This window comes from Mytilus trossulus, chromosome 3, assembly GCF_036588685.1.
Source record: "Mytilus trossulus isolate FHL-02 chromosome 3, PNRI_Mtr1.1.1.hap1, whole genome shotgun sequence".
NCBI lineage: Eukaryota > Metazoa > Mollusca > Bivalvia > Mytilida > Mytilidae > Mytilus > Mytilus trossulus.
In genome coordinates, this window is record NC_086375.1 from 18,823,513 (window position 1) to 18,839,499 (window position 15,987).

General features: G+C 33.1%; 1 protein-coding gene across 1 annotated transcript in view; it reads right to left on the bottom strand.

Annotated features, from left to right (window-relative positions):
• The window catches only part of LOC134710317 (uncharacterized), a 176,809-nt gene that overhangs the window by 115,541 nt on the left and 45,281 nt on the right, over nt 1-15,987 (bottom strand). Inside the window, exons 12-15 of the mRNA XM_063570626.1 lie at nt 15,314-15,546; nt 6,204-6,275; nt 5,093-5,192; nt 1,189-1,394 (exon numbers count right to left, since the gene is read on the bottom strand). Coding sequence (XP_063426696.1) covers nt 1,189-1,394; nt 5,093-5,192; nt 6,204-6,275; nt 15,314-15,546 — 611 coding nt within the window. The remainder of the gene's footprint in view (nt 1-1,188; nt 1,395-5,092; nt 5,193-6,203; nt 6,276-15,313; nt 15,547-15,987) is intronic.

Consider the following 15,987-nt stretch of genomic DNA (forward strand, 5'->3'; position numbering starts at 1 on the left):
CGACGTTCGTTACTTGAACCCCCGATAAACGCTCAGGTACGCTTCTCGTACGCCCAAATACACGCTTAACACTCGTTGTGCAGACGATACAGATATGTTTGACAGGTTGAATATATTCAAAATAACTAGCGTTTTGGTACCGTACATGTTTTTACTACGCCCGGCATACGTCGTAGCTACACGCTGGTGTGTGACGCCGGTATTATACTTGTTTGGCTTTCTAACTATTTTGATCTGCGCGTCACTGATGACTCTTATTCGTCTACGAAACGCGGGTCTAACGTGTCAAGTTATAAGCCTGGTACCTATTCATAGGAATTGCCTTTTAAATCCGAATAAGCTATCTATCTTTCTTCTTATAAGCAATAGTGCGCAATAACTCTTAATATTTTTAGATTCGTGAAAAGGAAGCTTTTAACCCGAAAGTTTCAATTTATCTTTCTTTTCTTATATACTGCAAGGTGTGAATGTCTTCGTTGAAAGAATTTTAAATGTTCTCTAAAAAATTGATTTTTATATATCTTTATAACTAACTACTTCAAGAACACTTGTTGTGTTTTGATTTGATTAGCTTATTACCGAGTTAATGAACTACGAATGAAGGTGTCTTCCAAATATTCCTGATGACCATATAGAAAAACAATCTCATTATATATTATATTATATAAGGACTATCAAAGCAACTAATATCTTTATGTGAACCCTGACCCAGAGGGATTCACTCAATATGTATATCTACAGGCTGTTAGCTGTATTCATATAAATTTAATGAAGTATGAATGATATTAACAACAGTGTGCCACAGCCAACAGCCTGAAGATGAAAGGTATGAGGCAATCAATTTTTATTTATTTACAATTTTATTTTGAACAAATAAAATGTGGAGAAGCGGAACTGTATAGAAGTGACACACTGATGTAATATCATCCATCCTGCATCTCGTCATCCTTGTTTTTCTGAAAAATGTAAAAAAAAAACACCATTTAAACAGTATAGTGTATAAAAGCATAACTGTGAATGTACTGGTTCCATATCCAATACTAGCATAATATAGAATAAACAAAAGTTTAAATTTCAAAAGGAGGACTGAAGATAATCATAAAAAAGTATTTATATTATAGGGAACATGAATACTTTTCTTTTTTTTCATACGAAAATAGTATATTAAGTATATTTATTAATTCTTACTGCGTCGGTTAAAAAGAACTTCTCATTCCTATTACCATGTCCTTTTTCTTTCCATTCCATAAGCTTTATGGCGTATTTTTCATTAAATATGTCCTCTAAATTTTGATCAGATCGCACATGCCGATTTAAATGCCAGGCAAGTTCAACATCTAACGAATTGTTAACCTGCACAACTTGGACACCATCTCCATCCATTAAAATAGTACCTGTTCAAATAAATAAAACTGGTTTTCTGGCGTTTGACATTGAATTTATAAGCAATTATTATAACTGTAGGAAAATACCATTTTAACCGACACTCTACGTCTCTGAAATAATTCCGATATGGTACAAATAATTAAATTTACACGTGAAATTTATCGATAAAAAATCAGTTTTCCTTAATACTGAATGTCAAAAGGTCCTAAATGTAAAAATAAGAAGATGTGGTATAATTGCCAATGAAACAGCTCTTCGCCATGGTTCAAATGACATAGAAGGTAAGAATTTAAAGGTCATCTACGGTCTTCATCGACGGGCAAAACATGTTCAGCAAAGCAAGCTATAAAAAGCGCAAACACATCAAGCGTCAACACCAAAGTTTTATCTTTTTACAAACCAAAAACGAAAAGCAAATATAGTAAACAACATCAAAGGACAACTACGTTTTGTTTGAAGTTGTCTGAATGCTGTCTTACTGAAATTTAAAAAGTATGAATTATGTCTGATATTGCATCAAAACATCCTCAGATCTTATTGATCACTTGACTATATATATATATATACACTTAATGGCCTCCACCTAGAGCGCTTCGATCCAAAAAAAATTGCCGTATTTGTCCTATTAGAATCGAAATAATTCATGGGGGCTTGAATATATCTAGATTTTACCACGGGTTGTCCCTTTATGCCGATATTTTACCCCTCGCTATCGCTCAGGGTAAAATATTTGTCATAAAGGACCAACCCGTGGTAAAATAACGATATATTCAAGCCCCCATGAATTATTTCTTAATTCTAACATGACGTCCTTCAAACGTTTTGAGTACACACCCGTGGTAAAATTTGAATATATTGCATGTGCTGTTCGGATCGTACTCCCACGTCATATGGTTTTTTTATGAATGAGTTTGTGACGTCATAAAACAATGACGTTAGAATATGAGCATTTTACGGGAAAATACACGCTTGTATTACCGAAAATCATCACAACATGGAAACGTAAACAAACGATGCTAAAATGTGTTATTAGCCATATGTGTTTAAACATTTAAGACATATATAAGTAATTTTCATTTAAATTAATTCAAAATTATCTATATACGTTATTTTAAGTAGTTTAAGTATGTCACTATTTCAGTTTGCTCCGTTCTTTTACGCAAATTAAATAGTGTGTTTATTTCTGGGAATGGCAAATATTTGCCTCAACCTAGAGCGCTTCGATCCAACATAATTGCCGTATTTGACCTATTAGAATCGAAATAATTCATGGGGGCTTGAATATATCTAAATTTTAAAACGATATATTCAAGCCCCCATGAATTATTTCTTAATTAATCTTTTCAAGTCTTTACGATAATAAGCATAAATCGCGTTTAATAAGCAAAAAATCAATAAGTAGTCAACTGACGATTTTGATCATACATAAAAATGGTAGAGACGTTACTCCAATAATTAATCGACTGTTTATTTCTGTCATGCTGACTTCCAGATCTTGTCTTGCTGATTAAATTTGCTATACATCTAACGATAGTTTTCAAGATAGTAGGCAAATACGCGCAAAACATTTGTAAAATCATCAGAGCCAATTAAAGCTTCAATAAGGAGTCGACTGACTCTCGAAATTGTTAAATCATTTGTGTATCTTAACTTAATTATGTGACTGTATGTTTGCAGGCAATGCCACAAGAAAACAAACAAGAGGCTCTCAAGAGCCTGAATCGCTCACCTTAATTTTTTTGGTTAAATCGCTCATCAATGATTATTTTGACTTTTCAATTTATTTAAATGTTCTTTGAATCGTCCTATTTTCTTCAAAGCAAAAAAAAAATCATTTTCTCCTATGTTCTATTTTAGCCATAGGAGCTATGTTTCTTGACATACAAGGAAATAAAATATAAAATTTATACTAGATACTCTGAAACTCATTTAGCCTAAGTTTGGCTGAAATTGATACAGCAGTTTCAAAGGAGAAGATTTTTTAAAGAAAGTCAACGAATTGTGAAAAAAATCTTTAAAGGGCAATAACTCATTAAGGGGTCAATTGACAATTTTTGTCAAATCGACTTATTTGTAGATCTTACTTTGCTTAACATTTTTGCTATTAACAGTTTATCTGTATCTATAATAATATTCAAAATAATAACCAAAAACTGCAAAATTTCTTTAAAATCATCAATTCAGGGGCATTATACCTGAAAAACCAGTTACCCAATTCGGCTGAAAATTTCAGGACAGGTAGACCTTGACCTAATAAATACTTTAACTTCTTGTCTTATTTGCTGTAAATGCTGGAGTTTTTGAGATATAAGCCAAAAACTGCATTTTACCCTGTGTTCTATGTTTAGCCATGACGGCCATGTTTTTTGACGAAATAGAAAATAAAACACAAACTTTATTTACTCTACTGATCATTCAGTTGAAGTTTGGTTGAATTTGGTTGAGTAGTTTTAGAGGAGAAGATTTTTTAAAGTTAGCAAATATGATTAACAAATTGTGAAAAATTGTCATAAAAGGACAATAACCCCTTAAGGGGTCAATTGACAATTTTGGTCATATTAACTTATTTGTAGATCTTACTTTACTGATTATTTTTGCTGTTTACAGTTTATCTTTATCTATAATAATATTCAAGATAATGACCAAAAACTGCAAAATTTCCTTAAAATTACCAATTAAGTGGCAGCAACCCAACAATGGGTTGTTTGATTCATCTGAAAATTTCAGGGCTGATAGATCTTGACCTAATAAACAGTTTTAACCATGTCAGATTTGCTCTAAATGCTTTCGTTTTTGAGATATAAGCCAAAAACTGCATTTTACCCCCATGTTCTTTTTTTAGCCATGGCGGCCATGTTTTTTTTTCACAAAATATGGAAAATAAAACACAATCTTTATTGTAGATACCCTAAGGATCATTCAGCTAAACTTTGGTTGTAATTGGTTCAGTAGTTTCAGAGGAGAAGATCTTTGAAATAGTTTACAACGACGACGACGGACGACGACGACGGACGCCAAGTGATGGCAAAAGCTCACATTTCCTTTTAGGAAAGGTGAGCTAAAAATGGAAAAAAATCGTCATGCAAGGAAAACTATTAAAACATATTTAACAAGAATGCTTAAAACAAAAAGCAAAGTCGTTACTAAAAAAGATATAACTCCAACAGGAGTTGATATACGATTTTAGTCATCTTGCCTTATCTGTATATCTTATCCATTCAAACAATTGTGTTACATAAAGTATCCCGCTATTTCAATTTTCAAGATAAGATCAAAAAGTGAAAAAAAATATGAATTTCGTCTTGTAAGGACACTAGTTCTTTAAGAATATGTCTACCAGTTATGATTAAAACGGACAAAAGGATGAAAGCCCAACACTTGGAATTTGTTTGCCCCTGTCAAATCTACAAATATATGAAGATGTTGTAAAGTTGCCAATGCGAACTCTCAACCAACGACATAACGGTTTACAACTTAAAATTAATAGACATGTTATCTATGTCGGATGGGTCTTCGGACACATTCTAAAACTAGATGCCCCAATAGTTATTGTGGCCAAGTTTGGTTAAATTTGGTCCAGTAGTTATTAAGAAGATGTTTCAAAAGAAGACATACGGTACATGACACCAAGAGATTACAAAAAAATTACTTTGGGCTTTGGGCAAGGTAAGCTAAAAATAGAAAAATTGATAAATATATATACTACCGTGTATAGTGTGTCCATTTCTTGACGACTGTATTCTGTATATCTCAAAAAGTCCATACTCCGACTCTGTTAGCATTTGATTTGGTGCAACAGATATTATCTAAATTCAAATATAAATTGTCTTCAGTCATGCTTTTATTTTTTAAAGAATTTAAAAAAAAAAAAGACTTATATCTACATATTGACAACGAGGGTCGGTTGAAAACAAAACATTACAACAAAAGAGATGATTTTAGCTTTCCAATTGTGAACTTTCCATTTCTAAATAGCAACATTCCAGAAGCACCTGTATACGGGTTATGTATCGCTCAATTGATATTCCCGCGCTTGCGTTTCTACCATGATTTTCTTGATAGAGTGTTTATGCTCACAAGGAAGCTATTAAGTCAGGAGTTCCAAATGGTGAAGTTGAAATCACCCCTTGTAAATCTTACGGACGCCATCAAGAGTTAATTGACCGTTATGGAATATGATATCGGATATGTTCCTTACGTCGAAACGACAATCCCCGTCCCTTTCATGAATGTGACATACCGAATTAGACTATTTACCGGATTTGTTATAAGCAACACACGACTAGCAGGATCTGCTTACCCTTTCGGAGCACCCGAGATTACCCCTAGTTTAAGTGGGGTTTGTTTTGCTTAATCTGTAGCTTTCTATGTTGTGTCATGTGTTCTATTGATTGTCGTCTGTTTGTCTTTTTCATTTTTAGCATGGCGTTGTCAGTTTATATTCGATTTATGAGTTTGACTGTCCCCCTCTCTTTTAACGATACATTGATCAAATATTTTCTTGTACATTTAACAATAGACAATAATAAACATTAGAAATAAAAAAAAATGTCTTAGCTTAGTACAAATTCGTGTTACAAATATATAGCTTGCAATAAAAACAGATCTACATCAGGCCTGATATATTACACAAAAAAGCATGGAAATTTTATGAAAAAAGATAAGGACAACATATTTTCTAGCATTTTAAAATACATAATTCACGTCAGTATGTCATATTTTGAGCGAAATTAGTTTGTTTGAAAACGTGTAGCCCGAAGAGACATGGCTTTAAAAAAAAATGTCTTGCAGTGCAACTTCGATAAACACATATATACCTGAAAACCATATTCATACAGAGTTGAAATCAAATCAGCATATGTAACGGCTACTGTGAATTCTTTGGAAGTCTGAAAAATGTGTTTTAAAATACCAATTCAAGCTAGTAATTTCATATTAATACGATCCAAATGATAAATATTTCAAGTTCATGAATGCAATGCGACTATAACTTAGTTGTTATATACCTTTTAAACACAAAAAGCAATGCGACTATGACTAAGTTGTTTTACACCTTTCAAACACAAAAAGCATTGGGACTATGACTTAGTTGTTTTATACCTATTAAACACAGAAAGCAATGTGACTACGACATAGTTGTTTTATACCTGTTTAACACATAAAGCAATAAGGACTTTGACTTCTATTTGTTTTATACCTATTTAACACAAAAAGCAATGACTAATTGTTATATACATATCAAACACACAAAAAAACTTCCAATTAAGCGAAGGGAAATTAAGAAAACTTGATGACGTATTTTTTTTTTTAATTTCTTTAGGAAATATATCTATTTCATCATTAGTTTAAAGCATGTGATAATGCCTGTAGGGAATTTGCCATAATATGTAATTTTTTTTATATATAACGCATGCACGTTTTACTTTGAAATTTAAAAGATTATACACAAAACCTGTAATCTTTTATCTATTGGTAGACTATCTATGATTATCTATACTAATCAACAAAAGAAAATCCGATTGATCATAAAGTTTATTAACCAACTTACTACAAAGTATGTATAGAAATGCCCATGCTTTATAAAAGGAAAATTTCGACATCTGGTTATTATGAACGGAGAAATTGCTACAGCCAGTCATTACGAAATCTCAGTCATGCATTACGAAATCTCACCCGTGCATTACGAAATCACAGTCATGCATTATGAACAGATGAAACGGGACATCGATTCAATCAAAATGTCGTTTATTTCTTTAAATAAGTGTGACATTATTTTATTTATTTTTTTTAAACTTAATATAATAAAAACAAGTTTAAATGATGTTCATTGTTTTGTAACGACTTAAAACGGAAATATTTCACAGCCTTTTTCGAGTACGACTTTCGATTATTATCACTGTTTCATTTTCGTTGTTCAATCCTCAGAATGCAGACTTTAGGAATAGTTAAACTGTCTGATTTATTCTTCCCAGCTACTTTATATTTGCTAGATGAAATGAATTTAAATAGCAATTAAACACAGCGTTGCCTCAGGGCCATTACAACCATCCTTGGCCATTATTAATACCTCGGGCATGTTACAGGGCCAATATGAAAAAGTCCATACATTAATACTATAGTAATAGATAGGAAGGATTGTTGAATGATACGGTGAAAAACATTCATTTACAAAAACAAATGCATATGATTAAAACCAAATTTGAAAGTTGGAAAAACCCGAGATATTGAACACAATTTATTTAGCGGAAAATGATGACAAAATCCCTCACTTAACTTCGAAGATGGGAATGAAGTATTCAAATATATGAAAAGGCAATCAAAATATTGAGCAGACCATGTTGATTTTAAATTTTAAGTTCTTATTTCGCTTTTTGAATTTCATGCTAATAATTTTTTCGCGTTTTCGCCTAAAATCTTGGCAATTATGAACCTCGTCAATATCATTATAAGAAAAATACATCGCCGTGTATCGTTTTTTACGTTGACCAACTTTTATGTTTTATTCAAATTTATTATAGCTTTAGTTTGTAATGAGAAATCAAAAATTGTTTTCAAAATATGTAAATAAACTCCAAGATTAAAATTCTATAGTTACGCCTGACGCGCGTTTCGTTTACAAAAGACTCATCATTGACGATCGAATAAAAAAAAAATCAAAAATCCACATAAAGTACGAAGTTGAAGCACATTGAGGACCAAAAGTTCCTTAAAGTTTTGTCGAATACAGCTTAGGTAATCTATTACTGAGGTAGAAAATCCTTAGTTTTTCAAAAAACGTTCCACTGCAATGATATATGCCTGCTTTTGGTAAGTTTATTTTGTATCTTACAATGTAGATGAGTACATGTATTAAAATACAGATTTATATATTATGTATTCCTGATGAGCCCCAATAGAATGATGCAACCGATTGAGCTGGAACTGATCTCTTGTTACTTATTTTAGTATCTTATCTAATAAATATATATATATCTGCACATGTGAAAATTATTATTTTCGCCTATATATAAGTACGTCTGAGTCAGTGACAACTCTAGATTAAAACTGACGATGAAAAGAAATGTATATATATATCCTATATATTGACTCTTAAAATTCAAGAGTTAATCTAAAAATGAGGGTACTTTCTCTAAAAATGAGGGTGCTTTTTATATGGCCTTCCAAATACCGTTTCGATCCCTAACATCACTGAAGAGACATTTATTGTCGAAATCCGGATATGGTGTACTAAAGAAATATTGACACCGAATGTTTGTGGCACAACATCCTGTCCACAAGTTAACAATTATTTTTTTCTTTCTGTGACGTATTAAATTTATAATAAGATCCATTTTGTTACAACCTGTGATCAATTTTATTTGGCAATCGCCAATGGCAGTCAGCAGGGTTAAAGAACATCAGTTGTTCGACCTGTTAGTCAAATGCGTTTTGTTTAAATATACTTTTTCACTCTTTTGGTCTTTTGGAAAATGTTGTTTGTGCTGTTTTTAGACCCTTCTACAACGAAATTTGTTTGACATGCACACGTATAAAAATTGCGGTTTTTATCCAACGCAGTCATAGGTTTGAACGTAGTTTTCAATTTAGACTCGTTTATATTTTTTGTTTGGGCATGTATCATATTTTCCCTCCGGTTTATATGATCCGTTCATCCTATATATTGACTCTTAAAATTCAAGAGTTAATCTAAAAATGAGGGTACTTTCTCTAAAAATGAGGGTGCTTTTTATATGGCCTTCCAAATACCGTTTCGATCCCTAACATCACTGAAGAGACATTTATTGTCGAAATCCGGATATGGTGTACTAAAGAAATATTGACACCGAATGTTTGTGGCACAACATCCTGTCCACAAGTTAACAATTATTTTTTTTCTTTCTGTGACGTATTAAATTTATAATAAGATCCATTTTGTTACAACCTGTGATCAATTTTATTTGGCAATCGCCAATGGCAGTCAGCAGGGTTAAAGAACATCAGTTGTTCGACCTGTTTGTCAAATGCGTTTTGTTTAAATATACTTTTTCACTCTTTTGGTCTTTTGGAAAATGTTGTTTGTGCTGTTTTTAGACCCTTCTACAACGAAATTTGTTTGACATGCACACGTATAAAAATTGCGGTTTTTATCCAACGCAGTCATAGGTTTGAACGTAGTTTTCAATTTAGACTCGTTTATATTTTTTGTTTGGGCATGTATCATATTTTCCCTCCGGTTTATATGATCCGTTCATCCTATATATTGACTCTTAAAATTCAAGAGTTAATCTAAAAATGAGGGTACTTTCTCTAAAAATGAGGGTGCTTTTTATATGGCCTTCCAAATACCGTTTCGATCCCTAACATCACTGAAGAGACATTTATTGTCGAAATCCGGATATGGTGTACTAAAGAAATATTGACACCGAATGTTTGTGGCACAACATCCTGTCCACAAGTTAACAATTATTTTTTTTCTTTCTGTGACGTATTAAATTTATAATAAGATCCATTTTGTTACAACCTGTGATCAATTTTATTTGGCAATCGCCAATGGCAGTCAGCAGGGTTAAAGAACATCAGTTGTTCGACCTGTTTGTCAAATGCGTTTTGTTTAAATATACTTTTTCACTCTTTTGGTCTTTTGGAAAATGTTGTTTGTGCTGTTTTTAGACCCTTCTACAACGAAATTTGTTTGACATGCACACGTATAAAAATTGCGGTTTTTATCCAACGCAGTCATAGGTTTGAACGTAGTTTTCAATTTAGACTCGTTTATATTTTTTGTTTGGGCATGTATCATATTTTCCCTCCGGTTTATATGATCCGTTCATCCTATATATTGACTCTTAAAATTCAAGAGTTAATCTAAAAATGAGGGTACTTTCTCTAAAAATGAGGGTGCTTTTTATATGGCCTTCCAAATACCGTTTCGATCCCTAACATCACTGAAGAGACATTTATTGTCGAAATCCGGATATGGTGTACTAAAGAAATATTGACACCGAATGTTTGTGGCACAACATCCTGTCCACAAGTTAACAATTATTTTTTTTCTTTCTGTGACGTATTAAATTTATAATAAGATCCATTTTGTTACAACCTGTGATCAATTTTATTTGGCAATCGCCAATGGTAGTCAGCAGGGTTAAAGAACATCAGTTGTTCGACCTGTTAGTCAAATGCGTTTTGTTTAAATATACTTTTTCACTCTTTTGGTCTTTTGGAAAATGTTGTTTGTGCTGTTTTTAGACCCTTCTACAACGAAATTTGTTTGACATGCACACGTATAAAAATTGCGGTTTTTATCCAACGCAGTCATAGGTTTGAACGTAGTTTTCAATTTAGACTCGTTTATATATAGATCTGTAAATTTGCTTTCGCAAAATTTTTTGTTCTTCCCCCGCCGGGATTCGAACCCATGCTACTGAGATATCGTGACACTTAATCGCCTGAACTGTAGCCGTCCCGCTAGACCACACGACCACCTGGGCTTCATAAAAATGACGCTTGCGGTAGCCGGGTGTTACCTTTCCACGTCAGTTTTAATCAAGCGTACATGATATATAAGGCATGGAGATATTATTTTTACAGACCAGCTTAATTATTTATAGGAAATAGTTATCAAAAGTACCAGGATTATAATTTCATACGCCAGACGCGCGTTTCGTCCACATAAGACTCATCAGTGACGCTCAGATCAAAGGATCCTACAAATTAATGTAAGATACAGTCACAGAAAATAATCATATTTATAAGTACGTCTGAGCCAGTGACAAATCTACAACAAATTTATCCATCGGATAACCAGCAGGGATGATGATACATGGCTGTGTACATCATGTATATACAGCTCGTCTAAACATCAACCCAACAATGTTAAATCTGTAAATTTGCTATCGCCTTTTTGTTCCCTCGCCGGAATTCGAACCCATGCTTCGGAGATATCGTGACATCTCCACTGTAGCCGTCCCGCTAGACCACTAGACCACATGGGCTTCATAAAAATGAAGTATATATATATATATATATACGAGTCTAAATTGAAAACTACGTTCAACCTATAACCGCGTTGGATAAAAACCATAATTTTTAAACGTATGCATGTAAAACAAATTTCGTTGTAGAAGGGTCTAAATACAGCACAAACAACATTTTCCAAACGACCAAAAAAGTGAAAAAGTATATTCAAACAAAACGCATTTGACTAACAGGTCGAACAACTGATTTTCTTTAACCCTGCTGAATGCCATTGGCGATTGCCAAATAAAATTGATCACAAGATGTAACAAAATGGATCTTAATATAAATTTAATACTAAACAGAAAACAATTGAAGAGGGACAAAAGATACCAAAGGGAGAGTCAAACTCATAAATCTAAAACAAACTGACAACGCCATGGCTAAAAATGAAAAAAGACAAACAGAAAAACAATAGTTCACGTGACACAACATAGAAAACTAAAGAATAAACAACACGAACCCCACCAAAAACTAGGGGCGATCACCCGTGCTCCGGAAGGGTAAGCACATGTGGCACCCGTGGTGTTGCTTATGTGATTACAAATCCGGTAAATAGTCTAATTCGGTAGGTCACATTCATGAAAGGGAAGGGGATGGTAGTTACGACGTAAGGAACATATCCGATAGCATTTGTGAAACGGTAATTCCATAACTGTCAACCAACTCGTGATGGCGTCCGTAAAATTTACGAAGGGATGATTTCAACTTCACCATTTGGAACTCTTGGTTTAATAGCTTCCCTGTGAGCAGCAACCCTCTATCAAGAAAATCATGATAGGAAATGCAAGCACGGGAATATCGTATCAATTGGGAGATATATACCCCGTAAGCAGGTGCTACTGAAATGTTGCTACTTAGAAATGGAAAGCTCACAATTGGAAAGCTGAAATCATTTCTTTTGTCGTAAAGTTTTGTTTTCAACCGACACTCATTGTCAATTTCTAGATGAAAGTCAAGATATGAAGCCGACTTAACTGTATCTGTAGTATCCTTTATCTCTAGTTCGATGGGATAGATGCGTTCCACATAGTCACCAAATTTTAAATTGTTAAGTGAAAGAAAATCATCTATATAGCGGAAAGTAGAGTTAAAGGATATTGCTAACTTCTTATATTTCTTCCTAAGAAGTTCCTGTATGAAGTCAGCCTCATAATAATAAAGAAACAAGTCGGAAAGTAGAGGAACACAGTTTGTTCCCATTGGAATGCCGACAGTCTGTTGAAATACACGTCCTCCGAACGTAACAAATATGTTGTCAATCAAGAAATAAAGCATCTTGATAATGTCAGTTTCAGAGAATTTTTTGTTTGAATCAGAGGGATTCTTTACAAAGCAGGATTTATCCCTCCCTAAGACAAGATACTTGTATCTACGTTGGCCATTCTTTTTTATGAAGCAAAGTAATACCAACTCTTTCAATTTGTCTTTTAGTTTGGAATGTGGAATACTTGAATATAAATGTAGGACTCAAATCTATGGCGAGTTCCAAATCTATGGTAGATTCCTAATCTATGGTAAATGTGACGTTACAAACGCCAAACAACTCAAATCTGTGGCAGATTTTTGTTTTCTCCAAATCTGTGGCAGATCTTGGGGAAGGAGTAACATATAACGTCACAATTGAATAACGCCATATTATATCTTCGCCGCCACTAACGCTGGCAAAACTTATAGATTTGAAAATCAGTCAAGATGAAAGTATTTCCTTGACAACAATTAGCGGGAGGTTTAAAGGAAGATTTGACCTATTATCCCGAAGAGGGACACATTTTGATGTACCGGCTGAAGTCCGCGATAAATAAGGGCACCGCTATTTTCAGTACCACATATTTTAGAAATGGAGTTTTAGTAGTATTTTACTGTCTACGGCTGTCACAGCTTAGCAAGTGCACGATAAAATTACCGGACACAAATTGGATTTTAATTGTCATCAAATAAAAAAGATGTATTAACGATATCTCTGAAATAAATAGTATTTGAAAATTCATATTGTTCATTTTTATTTGTAACTTTAAAAAAAAAATATTATCAAAAGCGCCCTTCTTGTTTGTTAAACATTAAGGACTTATTAGTTGGTTAAATGAATGGGTTAAACAGGTACCATGCACAGATTAAAATTTTTTTTTTTACAGAGCACATTATTTGGATCTTGAAGTCTGTATTAAGGTATATGAATTCATCCTCTTTGATTTTTTTGGGTTGACCATTATGGAATATTTATTTCACAAATGCTTATAGACATGCTCCTGTTGTCGTATATTGGCAAAAATGTACTGCATTATTTTCCATTTGAACAACATTTGCCATAGATTTGAAAACAACTAAAATCCGCCATAGATTAGGAAGTTACAAAACTTGCCATATTTTAGGATTGGAAAAACAAATCTGCCATAGATTTGGGATGGCATGACGTCGCATTTACCATAAATTAGAAATCTGCCATAGATTTGGAACCCACCATAGATTTGAGTCCTACATACATATAACTCGTCTAAACATCAACCCAACAATGTTAGATCTGTTAATTTGCTTTCGCAAATGTTTTGTTCTTCTGTCGTCGGGATTCGACCTCATGCTACTGAGATATCGTGCCACCAAATCGCCTGAACAGTATCATATTTATAAACATGTCTAAATTGAAAACAACGTTCAACCCTATTATTGTGGTGGATTATTTTTTTTACGTGTGCATGTAACAAACTTCGTTGTAGAGGGGCTAAATACAGCACAAACAACATTTTCCAATAGACCAAAAGCTAGAGTGAAAAAAAATATATTTTAACAAAACGTATTTGACTAGCAGATCGAACAACTAATGTTCTTTAATACTCCTGACTGCCATTGACAATTGCCACAAAAATTGTTCAAAAGGTGTCTCAATATTTATTCAATACCAAGAAGAAAACAATAAACTTGCGGCATTTTGAAACAACATATTTTCTATGCTACAAGTGAGTTAATTTATAAAACATAAATTTTAGTTCATGAACTCCATTTGACCTGTGAGACAAATAGCCAGCTAAAATAAACTACCAATAGATCAATTGAGTTGTGGGTATGTGCTTAATTTATACTTTATAGTGTGTCTTTCTATGTTGTGATGTTATACTACTGTTTCAAAAAAGTTCAATTCAACATTTTTTTTTTATTTACGTCTCACCTTATGTATAAAACCACACAATACATTTATAAAAGATATATTTTAAATACATAAGCCAATCTGTATAGATTTATGAGAGAAGATAATTAACTAAACCAACATGAATGTACATGATAGATATCAAAAGTGAATAGTAAAATTATACAACAAAAGTATTCAATATTCTTGTCGTCTTTTCAGAACAAAATAACATGTATTGGCACATAATCTTATAATATCTTGATTCGGGAAAAAAATACCACAAAAAAGGGAGAAGGTTTGGTACCATTTAAACGTTAAATCCCGCTGCAATTGTTTGCAACTGTCCAAAGCCAGGAATCTGATTTTCAGTGGTTGTCATTATTTTATGTGGTTCATAAGACAGTTTGTTTTCCCGTTTGAATGGTTTACATACACTAATAATTTTTGGGGCATTTTATAGCTTGCTGTTCGATGTGAGCCTAGACTTTATTTTGAAGACCGTACCTTTACATATAATGGTTTACTTTATGAATTGTAACAAGGATGGAGAGTTGTCTTATTGGCTCTCATACCACATCTTCTTATATCTATTAATTGAATAGTCTATGAAAAAGTGTCTACAAGGAAATTTATTGATCGTGACAAGCCTTTTGTAGATGCTATTGCTGTTTTAAAGTTTCATATTTAAGGCGCAGAATATGTTTAAGTGTGTTTACTATGTGGTGATTTGGTTTTTTCCCGTTTTTTTGTTGTTGTTCGAGCTATATTTGATGCCTAAATTTAGATACAATTATATATCCTACTTACTGCTGAAAGACGAGTTATATTTGGCACAGAGTCAAAATCTGGTTGTTGTAAGAAGAAATCTGGTTCAGAAGATTTATTTTTGTGAGTAATTCTTCCCCATCTAATATCATAATGATCTACTTTTCCTGCGGTTCCTAAATCTCTTGGTGGTAACCAGGACAGCCTAATGAGAGGCGGATCCTGACCCCGATCCACACTTATCTTTACACCTCTCACATTTCCTGGTGCGGAAACTGTCAACAAAAGAAACATGAATTTTAATATTGTTGTAACCTCTCATGTAGTTAATATATTTCACTGGTGACGCTCAAGTGCTTGTGTATCGATAATCGATAGTAAGCCTTCCAAAACGACACAGTTCCCACATCCAAATTTGTTTTTATAAATAAAAGCAAAAACACTTTGAATTTTACCGGAAATATTTCGACTACCAGGTTCAATAAAAATGAAAAATTATAAATTTATAGCAACCTCATTGCACTAGGGGTAATAATCTATGTTTGTTACTTTATCATCATTATCATCAGTGGCATATATCAATACCTTAGCTCTTTATGGCGTTTGTACTAACCCTAAATTTAATTTTTAGTTCTATAACAGAAATGCATTAATCAAGCAGATTTTGAGCGCTCACACACATGCATAACCTCGTCTCATTCTTTTTTAAGAATAGG